The sequence below is a fragment of the Pagrus major genome, chromosome 18 (assembly GCF_040436345.1).
Source record: "Pagrus major chromosome 18, Pma_NU_1.0".
Classification (NCBI taxonomy): domain Eukaryota; kingdom Metazoa; phylum Chordata; class Actinopteri; order Spariformes; family Sparidae; genus Pagrus; species Pagrus major.
In genome coordinates, this window is record NC_133232.1 from 13,054,433 (window position 1) to 13,074,910 (window position 20,478).

The 20,478-nt window shown below is 38.1% G+C and overlaps 1 protein-coding gene across 1 annotated transcript in view; it reads right to left on the bottom strand.

Moving 5' to 3' along the window:
* ascc3 (activating signal cointegrator 1 complex subunit 3) overlaps positions 1 to 20,478 on the bottom strand; it is a 202,084-nt gene that overhangs the window by 96,930 nt on the left and 84,676 nt on the right. The window contains exons 9-11 of the mRNA XM_073486622.1: positions 18,291 to 18,494; positions 15,709 to 15,849; positions 1,834 to 1,998 (exon numbers count right to left, since the gene is read on the bottom strand). Of these exons, the coding sequence (XP_073342723.1) occupies positions 1,834 to 1,998; positions 15,709 to 15,849; positions 18,291 to 18,494 (510 nt within the window). The remainder of the gene's footprint in view (positions 1 to 1,833; positions 1,999 to 15,708; positions 15,850 to 18,290; positions 18,495 to 20,478) is intronic.

A 20,478-nucleotide genomic window follows, 5' to 3' on the forward strand; every position in this document is an offset into this window, starting at 1 on the left:
GGATGTAACAGAATTTCTTGCAACTTATCGGAGGGAAGGTCCAGAGAGATACTGTGTGTGTGAGTTTAAAATCCTGGGCACAAAACGCCAAGCCCTTAGAAAAAAATCTTGCCATGCCTCTAGACCCTGATTTAATTTTTAATCTCACATCAGTAATGTCACTAAATCCTTTTATCACCCTAGAAATATTACTGAAGAACAAACCTTTCTCAGATACTGAGAGACATGCATGCTTTCATCATTATCAGGCTTGATTATTGCACTGCCCTCCTCTCTGTTCCAAATGAGAAAGCCATAAATAATCCAGCAGCATGTTAACTGACCAAGACCCAAAGGAGAGCACTCATCTTACTTGTCATAAAGTCCCTGCTTGTCGGTTTCAGAATAGATTTTAAGATCCTTTTATTGGTGTTCAAATCACTCAATAGACTAGCTCTATGTCAGACATGTCAGACATGCTTTCAATGCATGCTCTGTGTATATCACTCAGGTACTCGGGCAAAAGTCTTTTAGTTGTTACCTGGGTTGGGACTAATGTTGTGAAAATATTGATATCTTTTTTTAAACGATTTTGGATATTTGAAACGATTTTCTGTCTTCCCTCTGACAGCAAGTTGACGCACACACGCACACGCACACATGCTCGTGCTCACACACACACACACACACACACACACACACAGTGTGCACATAGAACCCCCTTGTTCACTTGCTGAAAGTATCGTATCATCACTCATTTTATTTGATCTGTTTAGTTGTTATGTTAGCTCATGAAAGATGGCAAGTGAGAAGCCTATGTGATTTTGGTAGACAAAGAAAACAGCAGGAGGGATGTTACTTATTATTTGAGGCATAAACAAGGAAAAGTAAAGGTTACAAGAATGCCCATACTCAAGCAATGCTACAGAGCAGTGCAGAGCGAAAGGTGCCAATACAACAAGTTTAGCAAAGCACCTGAAGGACCGTAGAGTTTCAGTCGATAGCAAAATACTTTGACTATGGTCAGCAGTAAATTAACTTAAAGGGTGTTGTTAAGACAGTACTATTTACTAACTTAGAAATTCCAGCATCATAACAACACTAATGAGTACAAAGAACTACAGGCAGGTGGCATATAGTGTCTATGGTCTTCACCTCTGGATTAGCCAACCAGAGGATCTGAGGGGAATCACACTCTTTCAACACCTTTAGAAGAAATCTTAAGTCATGCTGTTTCAGCATATTTACCTGCCCTCTTCTTCTACTGTGCTACACTGGTCTCTCTGTCCATCATGTCTCTTATTTCCTGTAATATTATTTCTGTATTTTTACAATTATTATTATTGCACGGTTGTATTTTAACTGAATTGTTAAGCACCTTGTATTGCAATTTTGCATAATATGAATAAAAGTATAATATAAATAAAATTTGATTGATTGATGGAAGGATTATTAATGGTGCTGAAACCTGGGTACTGTATGTATCAGTATCAAAAAACATTTAAACATTACCCAACCCTGAGTGCTAATTTAATCACATTCAGCTCCGCTGGGATTGTCAGTCAGTCAGTGTGATTATTCAGTTTTTTTGAATAAACATGTCTCAGGCTAACCAATTAAAGAACTGTATCTCATTTGTTCAATCTTTACACAAGCAAGAATGTATAAACGGGAATACATGAATGATTGTAATGTTGTCATTTTAATAGACACAATGAACCAAGTAGAACTGACAAAGGCACTATAGGTAGAAAAGACTGAATTAACATTTTATTAAAAAAAACAAAAAAAACAAGGGAGCTGAGGTGAGTAACGAAGGAAGACATTCAGAAGCTGAGAGGAAGTATGACTAACCTGTCTGATGGTCCTGGCAACGAGGCTCTCCAGTACTGGTCCTCGGTCTTCATGGAGAAGGTGAACTTCATCCAAGATTAGGAGACGCACAATCTGGGACAGAGCCACATCTCCCACACTCTTCCTGGTAACAACATCCCACTTCTCTGGAGTCGTCACCAACATCTGGAAACAAACATCAAGATGTTGGGAACACTAATTCAATACAATTCACAATAGAATATAAGTTATTAAATAAAAGTACAGACAACGCACAACATCAACAAAACACATTTTTAAAAAAAAGGTTCTTCAAGACACTATTGCCTTCTGATAAAAAGATTAATCTAATCATGCTGGTAAAAGTCAGCGACAAAACAACAGTGACAGTGTTCCTAAAAGGGTAACTCCACCGATTTCACACATTAAAGTATGTGTACAGGTCTTGTAAAGTACTACTACATGTGTGTAAAAGGTGGTATTAAGCTTTAGTGGCTCCAGAGGAAGCTGCATGTAATCTGATAAACTGAGTTACACATTTTTTGATGAAACTCAGTGGCTACATTGCATTGTGCGTGATGTAGGCACCAGGTTGAAAACGAAGAAAGCCTTTTAGAATCTGTCCAGGATGAGTCCAACAGTGTTATAGGAGTGTAATTTTAGACCAGTGGACTGGAGGCAATTTATCAGATTACATCCAGCTTCCTCTGGAGCCACAGAAGGCTTTATACTACTTTTTTCACATATGCAGTACTATTCCCCAAGACCTGTAAATACTCTTTAAAGAGGTCAGATCATGCTTTTTGGGTTTTTGCCTTTCCTTCATTGTGTTATGTAGCATTTTTGTGAATGTAAAAGGAGTCGAGCCTTTACCTCCGTAACTTATGTGCGTCACTATGTAACAGGTGTTATATACGTAAATATATATTTTTTTATATATATATTTATCATAAAATATATACACTCAGGTTGGCTACATCCTACCCGCTAACTAATGTGCATGTGCATCTCTCACCAAAGATTGAACAGAGGCAAGATGCCTTACTCTGTGGCTAAAACAGAGCGTTCAAGACACAGTGTTAAAACGGATGCTGCAGCAATGCACCATATGAGAAAAATAATGTGTTTTTTGAAAATTAAAGTATGTAAACCTGTTCTACAAGGACCTCCAAATAAAAGTATGAATCTGAAAATTAGCATAATATGACTTCTTGAATGTGAAAAATTGGTGGAGTTACACTTCCCAATTCATTTTAAATGGTAAGCTAATGCTAATGTGTTAAGTTTGTACACAAACAACTCAATGCTTTCTGTGGTTTCATACCAAGGCACAACCGCTTTGGCAGGTGTTGACTCTTTAACTAACAACACCACAAATCTTTCACTACTGTACTGTATGTCTGGATTTAAACAAATTGTATAAAACACAATCAATTACATTAAACAAAATATACAGAATACAAGGCAGGAATAATGGGATGCTCCACCAATTTTTAAACACTAAAGTTTGTTTTACTCGTTATGAGGAGTGCTACTCGCCCCCCGAAAACCACTATATTGTGTCTTTTGTCTAGAGGAGCTTTGTCAAATCGTCCATCATCTCAGCTTGGTTTGGAGTCCAAGAAGAGTCCTGCGTTGCAAACTGTTAAGGCTGGAGTTTGAAAGATGTGGCCATTTATTAGACAGAGTGGGTCTGATGAAAAAGAAAACACATCAATGCACCTTGATAATGTCCCAGTCACATGGCTGTAATTTGTCCTATTGATTGGTTGCTAAATGTCAAGAAGGCGAGTCTCATCTAATATGAGCCTGACAGAGAGCAAAACAAAAAAAAAGGAAGAAGGAAACACCAACCAAGACATTTCTTGTTCTGAGGAGTGGACAGTAAATGATAAGCCCGCTCCTGAACTTTATTGTTCTACTTTCTTTCTGCGTCTAATGTTAACTGAATGAAATGAACTGAAGCCAATGCCACGCTGTGAGCCATCTGCACACAGGTTGTGGTTTGATTTGTCTAATTCTGTCTGTTGAGGCCTCATATTAACTTCAAGTGAAGTTAAGAATGCAGTTTTTCATTGGATGTATTTTTGTCCCTCATTTTTTATATTGAAATTGCTTGAGGAGGGGATTTCTTTGCGACCGGTATGGAGGGGGAAAGACTTGCAAAATAAAACAGTTTTCAGTTTACTCATTTAAAAAAAAAAAAAAAAAAAAAAAAAGGGGGCTTGACAAGAGACCCTGTCCTTTAAATCAATCTAGGGGCTAAAACTTAACATATCGTGGCCTCACTTGCTCAGGCTTTGACCCTTTTTTATTATCTGTCTCTTGTGAGTTTAAGTAAGTCCAACATGAAAATTCCCTCAATACACTTTTAAAGGTTGGTCAAAAATAGATTAGCGAGAGTCAAACTGCTGTTTGTATTATGTTGCCAGAACCTTATGTATACAGTTTTGCAAATCTCTATGGATTTACCAAGAATATTGAGATTATTTTGGAGATTACTGCTGAGACAAATTTTCTCCACAATGTTCTGCTCATTTAACTGAATGACACATATTGTAAAACCCAGAGCAACACAACGAACATCCCTGCAGAATACTTTGTCAGATTCAAGGCCCATTAATGCCCAATTGCCCGTAACTCCGCTCATTACAATGCAGATAGAAGCACCTAAATCATAACACCACAATGTAACAGACATACAACATTACTCACATCTCATGCACCAAGTTAGATTTGTTTTACAGTCTACAGTCTGTTTACCGTATGTATGTCAATGTATGTCTATGATCCACTACATCCACAAGTTAGGAAAAATTGTCATATTTGGGTACGATACGATACGATACATCAGCATAAGTTCTATTCATCTTAGCATTCCTTTATATTCAAGAGTATCAGAACATCTCACCTGTATTAAATGTCAACAGACACCGTCTTTGCGTGTCGCCTATAATTCCAGTACAATTTTATTCTCTCTTTTCAAGAAAAACAAAACAATGCATAATTAATGGTGTGTGAACTGTTTCACAACCTGTCCATGGGTGTGCAAATTCCTATTAAACTCTTTCTGTAAAAGCAGTTCATTAAATCCTCTCTAGTTTGCATTTAAATCAATCTATCCAGCCATTAGAGGCTGGCGCGCTCACAGAAGAGGAAGCGCCTGCTCCTAATTGGAGCGACTGGTTAATCTAAATGGAGGCTCTGGCAAATGAAGTACAGGCCAAAGGGCTTTCTTAATTAGCTCAGAAATACACACAAGGAGATGTAGAGAAAGCATGCCATTGTTTGGCTGAACGGTGCTATTTATCAATAGATCACAGCAGGGCTGAAATCAGTCATCTAAATCCGCTCATTTTTTGGAATTTAATAGAAACTTCATTGAGGAAAATGTTTCTTAAATATGGCAATTTAATCAGAGAATGAGTCCATAAGCATGTACCAAAAAAAAAACATAATAGCTTGTAAGATTTGCTCTCTTCATTAATTCATCACTAAACTAAAGAGCAGCCAGCATAGTGGAAACCTGGCTCTGTTTAAATAAACCAGAGCGCAGGAAGTATTTATTAAATCAGGACAGGGGCTTTTTTTTAAAGCATGACAAAAGGTTTTGGAATGATTCCTACTTCTGAGAACACTACTGCTCACTTCTGTGAGCGATAAAAAACAACCTCCAGAGAGGTGAGAATAGCTTGTGATAGGAATCCATCATATCCATGCATCTGTTTTGGTCAAATTAACATTAATGTCATGTGTTACTGCAGCTGCAAGAAGGGGAAATCTTATTCATGGTGCATTCACGGACCATTCATCAGAGTGATTATGCCAAAAACCATTGACTATGTTCTCACTGTAATTTTTAATCAAATTTGAAACTGTCCATGGACCCACCAACAGAGAAATTTCAGAACCAGCTCAGAACTTGAAAACTAAAAAATTCTTTATGCAAATAGCCTCTGATGAGCAGAAGCTACTAATCCCTATTGTACTGATTCCTTTGTGAAACGGAAGCACAGCAGTTTTCTACTTCAAACAAAATGGAGTAAGAGACAGTGGTTGCTGTCAACGGGTTCTCAGTTCTTTATCATATTACTTAGCAACCAGGACTTTACTAATAAAAAAAATAAAGTGTGGAAGCATATCACTAAAAATGAACTGCTTCATCTAGCACCAGTATAGTGGCAACAGGAGAAAACAACTACCCAATCAGAGCTGAGTGTGTAAATCATGTGTTTAATGCACCTACAAGCTGCAGGCTCATGAGACAGCAATAAGAGAGGGAGTGCATGCCTCTTGACTTTTGTGCATAAACAGGGGGTAGCACCCAGTTCAAATTTTCATCCTGAGCTACAAACAAGGCCCTCATGAATTTTAGTCATACATATACTGTGATGTGTCTGATGTGCTCACCATCAGGATGTCAAGTCTGTGAGAGCAATAGGACATAAAGGGATCAAATGTGCTATGTGATGGGTTAGGGTTAGTTTTTCCATTAAATATGATCAATGCTAAGATTATAAGCCTCTATTTTGCAGTCAATTTGTGGTGCACGGTAAAACTTGTCAAAATATAAATGTCTTAGTAAAGTAAAGTAAACATTTGTGCTACACAGTACAGTGTATCCCAATTGTGTTTCTTTGGAGATTAACGACGTGTGGCAAGGTCTGAGGCTCAGAACAGACTCTTCATCAGTCCATACACGTAGAAGTCAGGACACAGTTGGCCTGACAATCTGGGCAACTGCAGGTGCTATGGGCTTCACGTTGTATGTTCATGAAGTATACAAGTATGCTAGTGCAGCTAAGTTTGAAGTTTCTTTCATGAAACATTATAAAAAAAAAATTACCAGTAGTTTCATTTATTTGTTTCATTTGTTCTATTCCACAAACACTTCATGTGATTATATGAATTAAAGATTATTTAAAATAAATTAGCATTTGTTTTATCCATTACTCACATAAGTGATTGATTCACTGATATTTAAAACAAACACTGGCTTTTTTTGAGACCAACAAGTGGCTGCTTGTACAATTTTGTTTTTCAAAGACTAGACTCTAGAACACAACCCAAGCTTCAGGCTGGAACTGCACATAGATGATTTACCGTTCACTTTCACATTATTTTGATGTGGTAGATGTAGAAAGTTATGTCAGACATTTTTTACATTACTGCCACTGCTTGGCAGGTATGTAGATGAATGTCTATTTTTCCCCTTGTTAATTCTTTGTCAGAGACACGCTCAGCATGGAGGAGACACCAGTGACATTTCCTGCAGCATTTACAGGAAGGCTTGTGACAATATGATTAGTTAGAAATCTTATGATGGTGGATTTTAAGGTGTGCCATTTATCAAGGCAGATTACTTATAGACGTACGTACAGTATGCACATTTGATAAATGTAGCAGAAAAGCTTGCTACAACTGTGATATTAGCAGACTAAATGTTAACAAACGGGGTAGAGCTGTACCAGGCAAAGCACAGCAGAGGTACGTTTTTTTTTTTAAATTTACACAACATTACAAATTCATGATCACATTATCAATAACTTATGCATACAACTTACTGATTTGTATTGTAGACTAACTTACTTTGTGCACAAGAATCAGTAATTCATGCTCTGATTACTCAACATTAAAAAACAGTCAAAGTAAAACCTCTCAGGTCAGTGTGTTTATTCAGTTTATTTAGTCAGAAAACAAGGACAGTTTGACTATTTAGTTTGTTGAGGCAGAAAAATAAAAATCAGCCTATGAAGATCTTTCTCTTCTCATTAACATTTCTTCCTCAAAACTACAGAGTGCTTCTTTCAGGTACTTATAGGATCTGGGATCAGAATTCAAAGATGATTTGACTTTGGATTTACTTAAATCATGTTAAACAATAGAGATGGGATCAGCAATTAACTCACAACACCATTCCCATTACGTTGCCCATGATAACGATACCTCATGATATCTGTCTAACTGAATAACACAAAATATTATTTAAACGGCAAATTGCAGGAGTTATGTATGTATTCATTTTATTGAGATGTTTCAAAAAACTGGACATAAACTGAGATGAAACAATGTATAAAAATGTACATAGACTCTTAGCTTAGCGCCCCTTTATGGCATACACTGACTGCAACTTGTCCATGTCCATGTGTGCCACCACTGCAACATAAAATAGACATACACTAGCAAAAAGCTGAACTGCCAGAAAGGAGAACAGTTCTAGGGTTAAAACTTTTAGTGGAAGGATACAACTATGGCTCAGTAAACTCTTTCAATCTGTGTAAATTAAGTTTACACCACGAGAAGTCATGAAGTAATGGTTCTGGTAAATCATATCATCAGAGAAATCTGTTTAAAGCAAGTGATAAGTGATATTCTGTTAATTGCTGCAAATCCTTTCTATGTTAATTGAAGTGTAGTGGGTGGGAGTGATTTTGCCTTTGCTCAGTAGTAGGGTCAGCACAGATGTGTGTAGCCATGCACAGAACAGGACGTCATGGACCTTGTCAACTTTCAGCAATTATAACTAATAACTCATGTTGCTGTGAGACAATTTGTCAATTTCTATTTGACAAGTGATCAACATAATGACATAGAAGTCATATCAAATAAGATATTCTTAGGTCTTTACAATAAGTGCCATGACTCAATACAGCATTTTAGTAATGACTTGAAATGACTGTTTTCAAGTTGCTTTTCATGGGTTTTGCCTGTAAACTTCCTGTCACCAACAGTTTTGTTCATTAGTGTCCTTTTATAAAGTGTTATGAGGGCAAAATTGGCTAAAACACATTGGCAGCGATTTCTATTTCTCTGCATGTGACATGACTTTACCAAGATATTTTGACACACTCCTCTCATCCTCCCTTTGCAAGAAAACTGTCAGGCATCTCCTTCTTGGATGTCATTAACTGATATTTCCTCTCTGGACAGAGAGGGAAGAGGGCCTGGAAGTCCCAGGATGCTACCCACCCGCACACTGGCATCCGCATGGCAGCATCCCTCCAAACCCTTTCTGTTTCCATGGTAACTATCGCAGCCATGGAGAGAGAAGGATGTGGGAGGAAGAGGTAGGTGGGAGGACGATGGACTGGGGACGTTCGAGAAAGACATTTACTGGATTGCGATATGTGAACAACTAACGGCTTATCAAGGCAAACTGTAATCAAAACCTTCTCAATACAACATTGTCATGTACAACTGTGTATGTGTGTGTGTGTGTGTGTGTGTCCTTATGTTCAGTCATAAAAACAGCAGTCACAATTAGCTAAATATGAGAAAGCATGTGATTGCAATGAAAACTGCTCTTTTCTCCTATTCAGAGGGTTTTAAGAGGAAGAGAAAACTAAAAGAATACAATTTTAACGCGGGAAAATTATTTCATGGTAGACAGTCAATATTAGCCTGTTGAAAAAAAAAAAATGATGGTACATCAACTGATTTATAATGAATGGCTTGGCTCTTTTGCTTTATGCAGGATTTCAACTCCAACACATTCTTTTAACATGAGACATTCTGTGTATGTGTGATATGTGCCATAAACAACTCAATGATCCCTACAGTATGTGAATGCTTGTGTTTTATTTTTTCTGTCACACTTGTATAATGACCCTGATGAAGGCCACAGGACAAAACATTTCGAATGCACCTTTCTTGATGCATCTCCATTTTCTATATTACTGCAGATATCTACTTTTTCGTAATTTCATTCACACAGTAAGATAAATCTTAATACCCTTTTTGTTTAGAAAGTCCTTTAAATATCAGACTACAAAAGTCGATATAGTAAGTAAGCCTATGCTCAACTACAATTCAATGCAAGAGAGCGACGTTGCAATCTTACTTTATAACTTCATTTTCCAGCCCAGGTTGGAAACTAAACAATCAACATTAGTATGTTTTCATTTTGAGTGGGCTGTAAACATCCAATGACGTTCTGTCACTGCATTGATGCAGAATCTTCCATTTCTGCATCACAATACATCCACAAATCTTTACATATCTACAAAATATGTCACCCTACTGAGGGATACAGGATAAATATCAGCCCAATATTGGGAAATTTATATTACTGGCTATTTACTGGTATCTGTGAAATTCTAGCCAATAAATAGAGCCCATAATATGAAACCAAATTGCTTTCATTGACTTAACAAACTCAGCATCTCCACACTCAGATAAAATAGGTGGTGGTATGCACCTTTAAAGTTGGGTTCATGATCCATCAATAAACACAGAGAAGAACGTATCACATATTGCTGGACCTTGGATCCTTCATGACTGCTTTCCCTTCTACACTTTGCAAGTGGTTGAAGTCGTGCCGGTAGCCCCACTCTGCCATACACATCAAAAGGGCACGATGAAAGAAGCCGTGAGGACTTTGAGGAGAGACACAAGACAACCAAGATTACAGTGCCTGGCATCACTTCGGCCTGTTAAAAGTGGACAGCCTTTCTCACTCAACCACTCTGTGTAAATGTACTAATGCTAACACAGTCAAATGGAGGGTTGAGAGAGAGGAAGTGAACGAGACTAAGTGAAGAGATGGCGACGCGCTGCAGAGCTGCAGTGAATCTGACTAATCATCCTCTTTGTGAAACTCTTTTCACATGAACTGATAGAAATGCAACTTTAATACACCTGCAGATTAACTGGAATTGGCCTCATTTCATAGGAATAAACCTCCCGCCACCACCACCACCCCCTACACGCACCAAACCCAAACCTTTTCTGTATTCCTAAGTCCCACAAGGCTTATAACTTTAACTCGAAGCAGCGCAATCTCTCAAATCCACTTCCTTTGGATTTAACAGATATGCATGTTTTCTCAAGCTTCTCAGTCTCATAGTTCAGTTTTTCAGGCTGGATCTACCAACCTCTGCTTCCCTCTGAGCTGGAGGAGCCAGGTTCTCTCACCAAGTATATGCTCAACGTGCTTTCATCCCCTTTTCTTTGGCCTCATTGTAATGAATCAATCCTCTTTCTACAACAGAGAGGGAAACTCCTGCATGTGGGGTTTCTCTCTAAAATATATGAGGCTGAACTCACATGTTCCATCATCTGCTGCTCAGTACTTAAATACTTGAACAAGCCCTTGATTGCTCTGAAATAAAACATCTCATTGACTGACAAATTGAACTCAACAACTGAACATAATTGGCTAATTTTGTCATTGACAAAATTATTCTCATCACTTTTACTGCTTAACAAAAAGAGCATATTGTTAAAGAGTGGTTGGTAATTCCTATTTAGAAGACTGAGAGGATCATTACCCATGTAGAATGACATTACGTAATAGTTCAGATGTTTTTAATAGATTAATCTACGTCGGCCTGGTGGAGAGCTCAGCACACTGCACCTTAACAAAACAAATGCAAATAGACCAAACACAAGCAAATTACTAAAACCTCTTCATCAATGTGACTTGTGGGCTGTCGTAGTACGAGCTTACAGTAAAAGGTCCGATGACACAGATATTGCATTGTGTCGATAACTAAACAAGAGTGTGATTTACAAAGATGCTTAGACATGTTTAGAAATGAGCAACAGTCACATTTCAAAACTTTCATTTTAAAATATACCTCACCACAGACTCTCAATACAGATTTCCAATCAAATATATCAAATATTCAGTTTTGTGTAACTCTACAGCAACCACAATAACTACTACTAAGTGTGGACAAAAGTGTTGCTTTGAACATGGAGTGATGAATAATGTGTAATGAAAAAGTCAAGTTGTCTGGTTTCTTTCCTCACCAACTCTATGATGCATACTGTAAGGTCACAGAGGGACATGTGCAGTGACTAATGACATAGGAAAACTTCACTTGTGTCCCAGGTGGTAAAGAGATGGTACCTTTGATACCTGGAACAGGTAACAAATCAACAATACAAAAAAGAATCATCTCTAAGAAGGAAGAAGGAAGAAGGAAGGAAGAATTTTTATTTGATCATATATCATACAATGTACAACTAAGTGAAACTGGTAGTCTGCATGTAACCAATCCCGAGAGAGCAGTGGGCATTGGTCGTGCCCAGGGACCAACTTCAGATCTCAGCCAGTGTCGTGGTCAAGGGCCCTGACTGGAGAATTAACCTAGTGTGCATGTTCTGATAGTGGGTACCCAGGGGAAAGCCACGCAAGCCAACCCAGGACCTTCTTGCTGTGAGGAAACAGTGCTAACCACTATGCCACCATGTAGACTAAGATTATTCAATGTTTTTCAATTCACAATCAAATTATTGATTCACTCTCCAATTAATGTGTTAACATGTAAAAGAGCCTGACCCATGATTCAACATGACCAATACTGGATCAGAAAATTGTTCCTCTTAAAAAATAAATCAGTATCAGCATATACACTGATCAGCCCCAACATTAAAACCACCTGCTTAATATTGTGAAGGTTCCCCTTGTGCAGCTAAAACAGCTCCAACCTGTCAAGGCCTGGTCGTAAGACTTTTGGGGGTGTCCTATGGTGTCTGGCACCAAGACATTTGTGGTGGATCCTCTGGGTCCTGTATGTCAGGGGGTGGGGCCTCCATGTATCGACAACTGTACTGCTCACTATGTCTGCCCAAATTCTTAAACAACCAAAACTAAGGGATCAAAAATGCCCAGGGAAAGTAAAATGCTGCGATGGGCTCAGTGAGACAGCAGTTGCCAGTTTTGATGCCGAGTATGCTGAACAGAGATCTTGCCACTCACACTTCTTTCTCATTTCTGTAAAATATCTTTTATTTAAGTCCCTCTTTAAAAGTCAGAGTCAACTGAAAAATGTTTGAATGCTGCTTGAACAGAGACAGATGGAAAAGTCAACAAGCCAGCATTCCGAACTTCAATGCCCGTCACAGCATCACGTCTGACAGGGGGTGAAAATTAGTGTGCACGCGTGGATGTATTCATCACAGCTGATCAGAGCTACCCTTATTTAAAGGCTTCCTAATGACAAGTGAATTATTGATGATGTAATTAATATCAATTAATCTGCATAATATCCATGATATTATGTGGACCACATTAACAGGGCATCAGGGGATATGCAAATTGTTTAGAAATGAAAACTGAGGATTCAATGAAAGAAAGAAATAGAGAAGAAAGGTTTCATGGGACAACTGATCACTCACTGTAGTGCACAGTCTTGCTCAGTAATCTACAGTGAAACACTTGAGATCTTCTCATGAGTTGCGCTACAAGTCACTGCAGAAGTATTTGACAACTGAACAACACCCTGGCTGGGTGACAGAATATTTTTCAGTAAAAGAAGTTGTCCCTGTCTCTGGATTATCATTAGCATCTGGACTGTGTTGCGGTGCTAGCACAGCCACTCTGTGGGTCCTATCACACAAGAGACTAGAGCAGAACATCACAGCCAGATAAGGAGCTGCTGTGGTCAGCTGTGTTTGTAACTTAACCTGAGCATGGTGGTTACCTTGTAGCGATAGTTCAGGTCTTTTGATGTGAGGTTGTATGAGCTACTTATCTCTAGTCAGTGTATTACCTGCAGTAGATGACCGTCAGCTCTCCCTTGTGTAGAAAAGCAGCAGAGCATTGTACTGCTAAGTGTACACTATGTTTTCAACATTTTTGGTCCTTTACATTGCCGTCAAACAGCCGCTGAAAGTCCAACACAAACAGCTGATCTCCGGTGTAATACAACGCACAGCCGGTAATACACTGACTAGGGATATGTAGCTCATATAACCCCACATCAAAAAATCCCAACCATCCCTTCAATTTACTGGTCGTTAAATTATTAGCCCACGGTTTACATGTAATCTGCTGCACCGTCTGTTTATACACACATCTTGCATTGATTGATTGTTTCATGTGGTTGATTTGTAGAAAAAGAGGTGTTATTATATAAAATAGGAGAACAATACAATTTATAAATTTGGTGTTTGAGTGAGTGTTTGGGGCAGCAGGACAGTGCAATTGAATGTAGCGTTATGATGTGACTGATCAGTCACCGTTCCTAAATCAGACAGATCCTGATCCTACCTTCAGCATAGCTAACAAAAGTTACCAGATGACAGTATGGACAATCTACTGACTCATTAAACAAGGTCTTTACTGTGTCATGTAGCATTTCTGCTCATTTGAACTGAAGGTAAACAGCAACATTATATTCTATAACGTGTATTCATTTGTTCAGAAGTTAGTGGAGGTGTTCTGTACTTCAGGCAAGACGGCTTATTTCTCCTGTAAATACACTGTGTGAATCCCTGCACTGTGGCAGCTGTTTATAAGAACATTAGCACAGCAGATTTGAGCTGGATATCAACTATTAGCCACAAACTGTCACCCACACCTACTTTTGTTATTGCAGGCACATGCTGCTATGGCTACCGTGTTATTTAAGTTAGAGTGCACCAGGCTACATATGAATCATATTTCCAGTCCTTCAGGATACCAGAGGTTCAGGGTCCAAAATTAACTTTTTGGTCTATCTGTCAATGGCTGGTAAAGCCTTCAGTTCTGATATAACTGATGCTATAGAACGATCTCTGTTAACCACTTGCTAGTTGTCACACCTAAACCACACCTGTAGTTGCCAGTAGATCCTCATATGATGCTGATTGGTTGAAACCACAGTGGTTTGGCCACAAGTGCATAGCAAAATAGATTTGCAAGATCACATCCAGCTGCCTTTCAAGGTAGCTTTCACAGTGCTCTTTATTTTTCACTTCAGGTTCATCTACCCATGCAATGTGCCGTCACTCACTGGCAGACTCTCTTTACTGTTAGCGCGTAGCAAAAAGTTGTCCATTGTGGTACCAGTGGTACAAGTAGCTAGCTGCATAAAATAAGCATAACCCTAGCAATGATGGAGAGCAAGGGTCGGTCAAAGAATTGCGATACAATTATTGACAGTCACACGTCGCATGGCCGACTAGTGTGCAGAGTCAATACAAAACAAATTGTGGTCAATCAACTTACTGTATGTGTTATTGTTATAAGAGTTTGTAGTGAAGTATGAATATTTCAATAACCTGCCAATGGTGGCTGACCACATTTATTCTATTCGCAAACGTAGATTTTTACTCACATTTGACAAGTCATGGGTGCAAATTTTGGAGGTTTATTTTATTTTTCATGTCTGGACAATGCACATTTCCTGATGCTCAAGCCTGTTCCCCTTGAATAGAAGTTCATGGCCCAGTTTGACATGCACTTAAGTGAGCTGATCAGATCTATCAAAAGAAGAGCAACATATGAGAAAGCTGCTGATACTACTGGATCAGGCACACCTCTGCCACCTAATAAAGACTGCTTGCCCTGGTGGCCAAGTGGGCTGTCTCACTTTATCTGCATCGGTGCTGAAAAAATTAGCAGATTGTCAATCAACAGAAAATTAATCTGCAACTATATCAATCAAGTATTTAAATAAAGCAAAACAACATTCCTCTGGTTCCAGCTTCTTAATTGTGAAGATTTGTTTCTTTCATTTATCTTTATCAACTGATTGTAGCTTCTGTGCATATTCTAAATACTGCAGTGCAAAACAAATCGATTATTGCAGGTTTGAGGGTTGTCAAATGACAAACGTTTACCCAATCCACCTAACCCTGATATGCAGTTTTACATACGGGCACAAATGGAATTTGTTAGTTATGAGATGGTTATGTATTTTATGCATATTCATTACTAATTTGCAGAATTGTGCCTGATGTAATTTGGAGAATAAATGATGAAATGGCACAATCCATTCCACTTGGGGGTGCTAGAGAATACACTGTGCACGTGTGGCAGAGGGAGCCTGGAGGAGGGACTGCTTTTGTACCTTTAGTATGAACAGTTTTTTTGGAGACATAACATAGAACTCATGGTGTATGTGTGTGTGCTTGTGTGTGTGCAAATGTGTGTGTGCGTGTGTGTGTGTGTGTGCGTGTGTGTACCTGTGTTCGTAGGATCTCTCCTTTGGTTAGCTGCATGTCTCCAGTGAGTTCTTTAACAGTGATTCCCAGTGGCTCCAATCGCTTACTGAAGTAATTAGTCATCTCAGCTGCCAAGGCCTTCATTGGAGCCACATATACTATCTACAGAGAGAGCAAAAGAGACAGAGACACGGAGAGAGAGAGGACACAGAAATAAATAGGATACAGAACAGATAGGGGTGGAGTGGGGAAGGTAGAAGATGGGGGTGGGTACAGGAGAGTGGGACTGGAAGGACACTGTGGTGATAAATGAGCAAACACAGGCGGGATCATTTGTTCCCTGGCAACCAGCACAAATCACAATTTATTGAGAAATATGATGCCGGCCACTTGCATGGGTAAAGTTTAATGGTGATGTATGAAAAGTGTCTTTCGTCACTGACTGGCACTGTGCAACACTGTGTGTGAGCGGGTGTGTATGTGTGTGTGTGTGTATGTGTCTAAGCCTTCATGAAAGACAACAAAGCCTTTTGGATGTCTGAATTATTTATCTGAGTGTGAGTTAGGATTTGACACTATTGGTTTATGAAGACTTGTACTAATATTTTTAGACCAGGCTGCCAATAGCAGACTTTTAGTGCATATATCTAAGGTTCTATTTCCCTATTGTTGCTGGATTTAATTTTGACTACTTTCATCTGCTGTTTTTTAAATCAAGTATTTATAAATATGGAAAAAAAAACAACAACAAAAAACCTTCTGAAACAATGCTCAATGAACTGTCCATCAAACCTTAAGTTTGATGGACTCATAAGTGTGATACCAATAAGCTCCTAAAGCAGTCAGGCAGGTAGTGGAACTACATTCATTTGTTGAGTGTTTCAGTTTGCCTATGTTAAAAATCCCTTTTTTCCATATAGGTAGCTGTCCACTGATGATGATGCATCCTGTTGTGTTGCACGACTACATCAACACTGACAAAGCTGATCTGAAAGCTTCAGAAAAGGTTTTCAGAAAGAAAATAAATTAAGAACAGATTGAGTACTGATGTGTCTTATTAGAAATTTTAGTCCCTATGCAATTGGAGTAACGCTTGTGCATTTGAATGCATGGACACTTGCATGCCTGCATGAGCCTGGGCATAGCTTTTGCAAATTTGACAAACAAAACTATTACTTCACGATTTTTTGCCAGATGAGGATAAAAAATAAGAATGGTGAAAGAGTACAACATGTGACATTTCTTATCTGTATAGGCTGCGTGATATATTAAGAACAGTAAACCCATTCAGCTTCCTTTTTAACAGCAAGACAAACATTTCAAACCACTCCCACAGACCATTTAAACACATTTAAACAACACGACGCACTAACAACATGACCTAAAGTGATTTACAAATAAAAAAATCATCTTTCAAACTCTGTCATACTGTAACACAGTGACAAATCAATTAAAGCATTATTGAGTGTGAAAACAATTAGGAGTCCCAGTAAATGAGAAAATGTCACAGTTTCACAGTAATGTCTGATCTGTATTGAATATCTCCTGTTACTGCTGCAGCGGGACATTTTCACTGTTTCTTGATTTACTGTATGTAGTTATAGTTAAGGATGCACTATATACATATATACATATATACATATATATATATACATATATACATATATATATATACATATATACATATATATATATACATATATACATATATATATATATATATATATACATATATATATATATATATATATATATACACACATCACATCGGGCTGATAATTATCTCGGCCGATAATGATCAATTCATATTTTCAGCTTTTTTTTGACTATAATGAACTTATAGCTGACAAATAAAGCTCATGACACAAAGTCAAACTGCTTATGTTGAAAGGCAGTATGAAACTGTGTTCACACTGGAAACTTTCCTTGTTTTCATGTTAAATATTGCATATTTTTAGTAGATCTAGTGTTTTTTTTTACAGCTGCTATACAGCAGGCAAAAAACAGTGATGGTGATTGCGATTGAAAGTACACTGTTTGCTAACTGATTGTTTTTCAGTTTTTAGTGTTTAGAATCTTTGGCCATTGTTTCAATGCTGTAAATTACATAACTATAGCTAATTTAATATTCATTAAAAAAGAAAAAAATACTAGTGCAGATCACTATTCAGGTTAAATGACAGAAACACTGCACAAATCAGCAAAAGCCTCTCGAAGGAATCATAATCAAGTAAAACCAGCTGTCACTGACTTTAAACTATCAGAAATCTCTTTAATTTAAATGCTGCCTGAAATCTAAGCTTCCATATCTCCAAAAATCTGATCTGAATCTCTGCATGGGGTGTGTGAGTCTCTGCAAGGAGAATGCTTAATCTCCATGAGGCCTGTGGAGTAACACTGGGAACATTAAACACTTACTACAGACATACTTTGATATTATACAGAAACTGAACTTGACATTCTGGCTGTGACAGCAAGGCAGAGATACAGTTAGGCTTACTGCAAAAACTACTGTAATATGTAATTAGACTGCATCATACTGTATACCATAGCAGCACTAGGTGACCCCCTTTGTGCTTTGTGCATGTGTGCAAGCAGCAGACCTTGAATTCATCCTTCTTGATGACGCCACCGGGCTGCAGATGCTGGCGGATCTCATGGAGGACAGTTAGCATGGCAATGTTAGTCTTGCCGGCGCCAGTCGGAGCACATATAAGAAGATTTTCATTGGTGTTGTAGGCCGTCTCAAACACCAAGGACTGTATCCTGTTCAGACGCTTCATCCCTTTGAACACCAGCTGACCGATCTGGGCAAACAAAGGATGGGCCAGGGTTAACACATGATTACAGTAATTATATAGGTGAAGATGAACTACTTTTAAGGACAGTTGATTAAAATTACAAGCTTTTTGAATACATAATGAATACATGCAACACTGTATAAAATGCATACTATTGTTTATAATGTTTTTCTTGATCATTCAATCCCTCAACATATCTTATTGTCTCTACTCATATCATGATCTGATTATCATAATAACATAATTGCAATGTTCTGCCAATGGAATCACAGTAAATAGATGAAGACGCTCATCTCTTACTTAAAGGAGCACTATGTAGTTTTGAAAAGGAAATTCAAACTCAGAATTTTAATATTTACAATATTAATGAGGTAATAATACAAACACACTCTGAATAAACAAGCTGTTCTCAGAGGAAAATAAGGTCACAGAACAGTGTTTGAAGCTAGAAAGGTGGCAGGGTCCGCCACATATAAACAAAGTAAAACAGTATAAATTGTGTTGTCCTTTAAGGTCAGTTTGTTTATTCAGTTTATTCAGTCATCAAAACTAAGAGAGTTTAGGCAGAAAAAAAAAAAAAAAAAAAAAAAAAAAAATCGCTCAATTTTAGTCAAATTTCATCCCCAACACGAAACAGTGCACTGTTAAAACACACACTGCTGACATTTTGAAACTCAGCTGTGAACTATGGGGTGCTGTTGATAGTTAGGGGCACTACAACAAAATGCTGTAGCAATCACTGTCATTGTCCGAGTCAGTGACACAGCTCAAGAGAATTGGTCGCCCAGTTGCCCTTGGCAACCCGATTTTGGCAAGTGTCAAACATTTAGTGCAGTTGTCCTGATTGGCTCAAATTTTTTCTTTGACAAAACCGTAGTACAGAGTCTTCTAGCCAATGTGCCGACATAAAATATAGACAGGTGATCAGTTACATGTGTCAGTGGCTGAACTATAGTGTGAGAGGTGACTGCACTGAAAGTGGGGCATCAAGAAGCATGAAGGAGGAGAAAATGTGTGGTGGGATCAGCTGTCACTCAAGCTGCCCTCCATCTGCCTTCACTATGGCAACAGAGTGTGGGTGATGGCCCTCAATCTCACACTGCCTCTGATAAGTAGAGAAATGGCCACTGTGAAGGACAGTTGGAGCCACACACCTACATACACAGGTACAAATACACTGAGACAAAGTACACACGCAGGAGAGTGAAAACATCCAGCTGCAGCAAAGGTGAATCATTTCCTTCTGGAACACAGTATAGACAATCCAAAGCAAAATGTAAAGACCACATTACAATCAGATTAAATTATCTGCATGGTTGGAGAATACAGGAACACTAACTTTGAAATCCACACTTAGTTTATGTTGTTTAAACAGATTTTTTCAAGAATAAAAATAAAAAATAATTAATCATACTGGACAGTTCATTGAGTGAATAGTCTCACATAGCCAGGTAACATCCTAATGTGGCGTTGCGTTGATTGACTGATCGAAATATTTATTTCGAATGTGTTCATTTCTTCTGTTTTTTTGTTCATACAGTAAACAAAACAACAAAAGACAATTCCTAATGACATGTTGGAAAAGGAGTGGGAAGAAGTGTAAATTATGTAATCCCACCCCCTCCCCATTAATCTTTAGCTCACAATTCAGCCTAAGCTTCCTTATTTAATTATTTCTCATGAATACATAAATAAAAAAATAAAAATTAATTAATTGATAATTTATCACCAAATATGTCCTGCAAAATACAATTTGATTAATCAATTATCTTATGTGTTATAGCTTATATATTGGTTTATTTTGTGGTCTATAAACATGTACTATTCCCATAATTCATTACATTAGAGTAAGTTAAGACTCTCACACAGATGTGAAAATGAAACTGGCGCAGTTTCTCCCTTTTGGTCCAGCTTGTGTTCCTGCTACAGATGCAGGCAGCATGTGTTTAAATGAGACCGGCACAGCATAGGATATACCTGACACTCATCG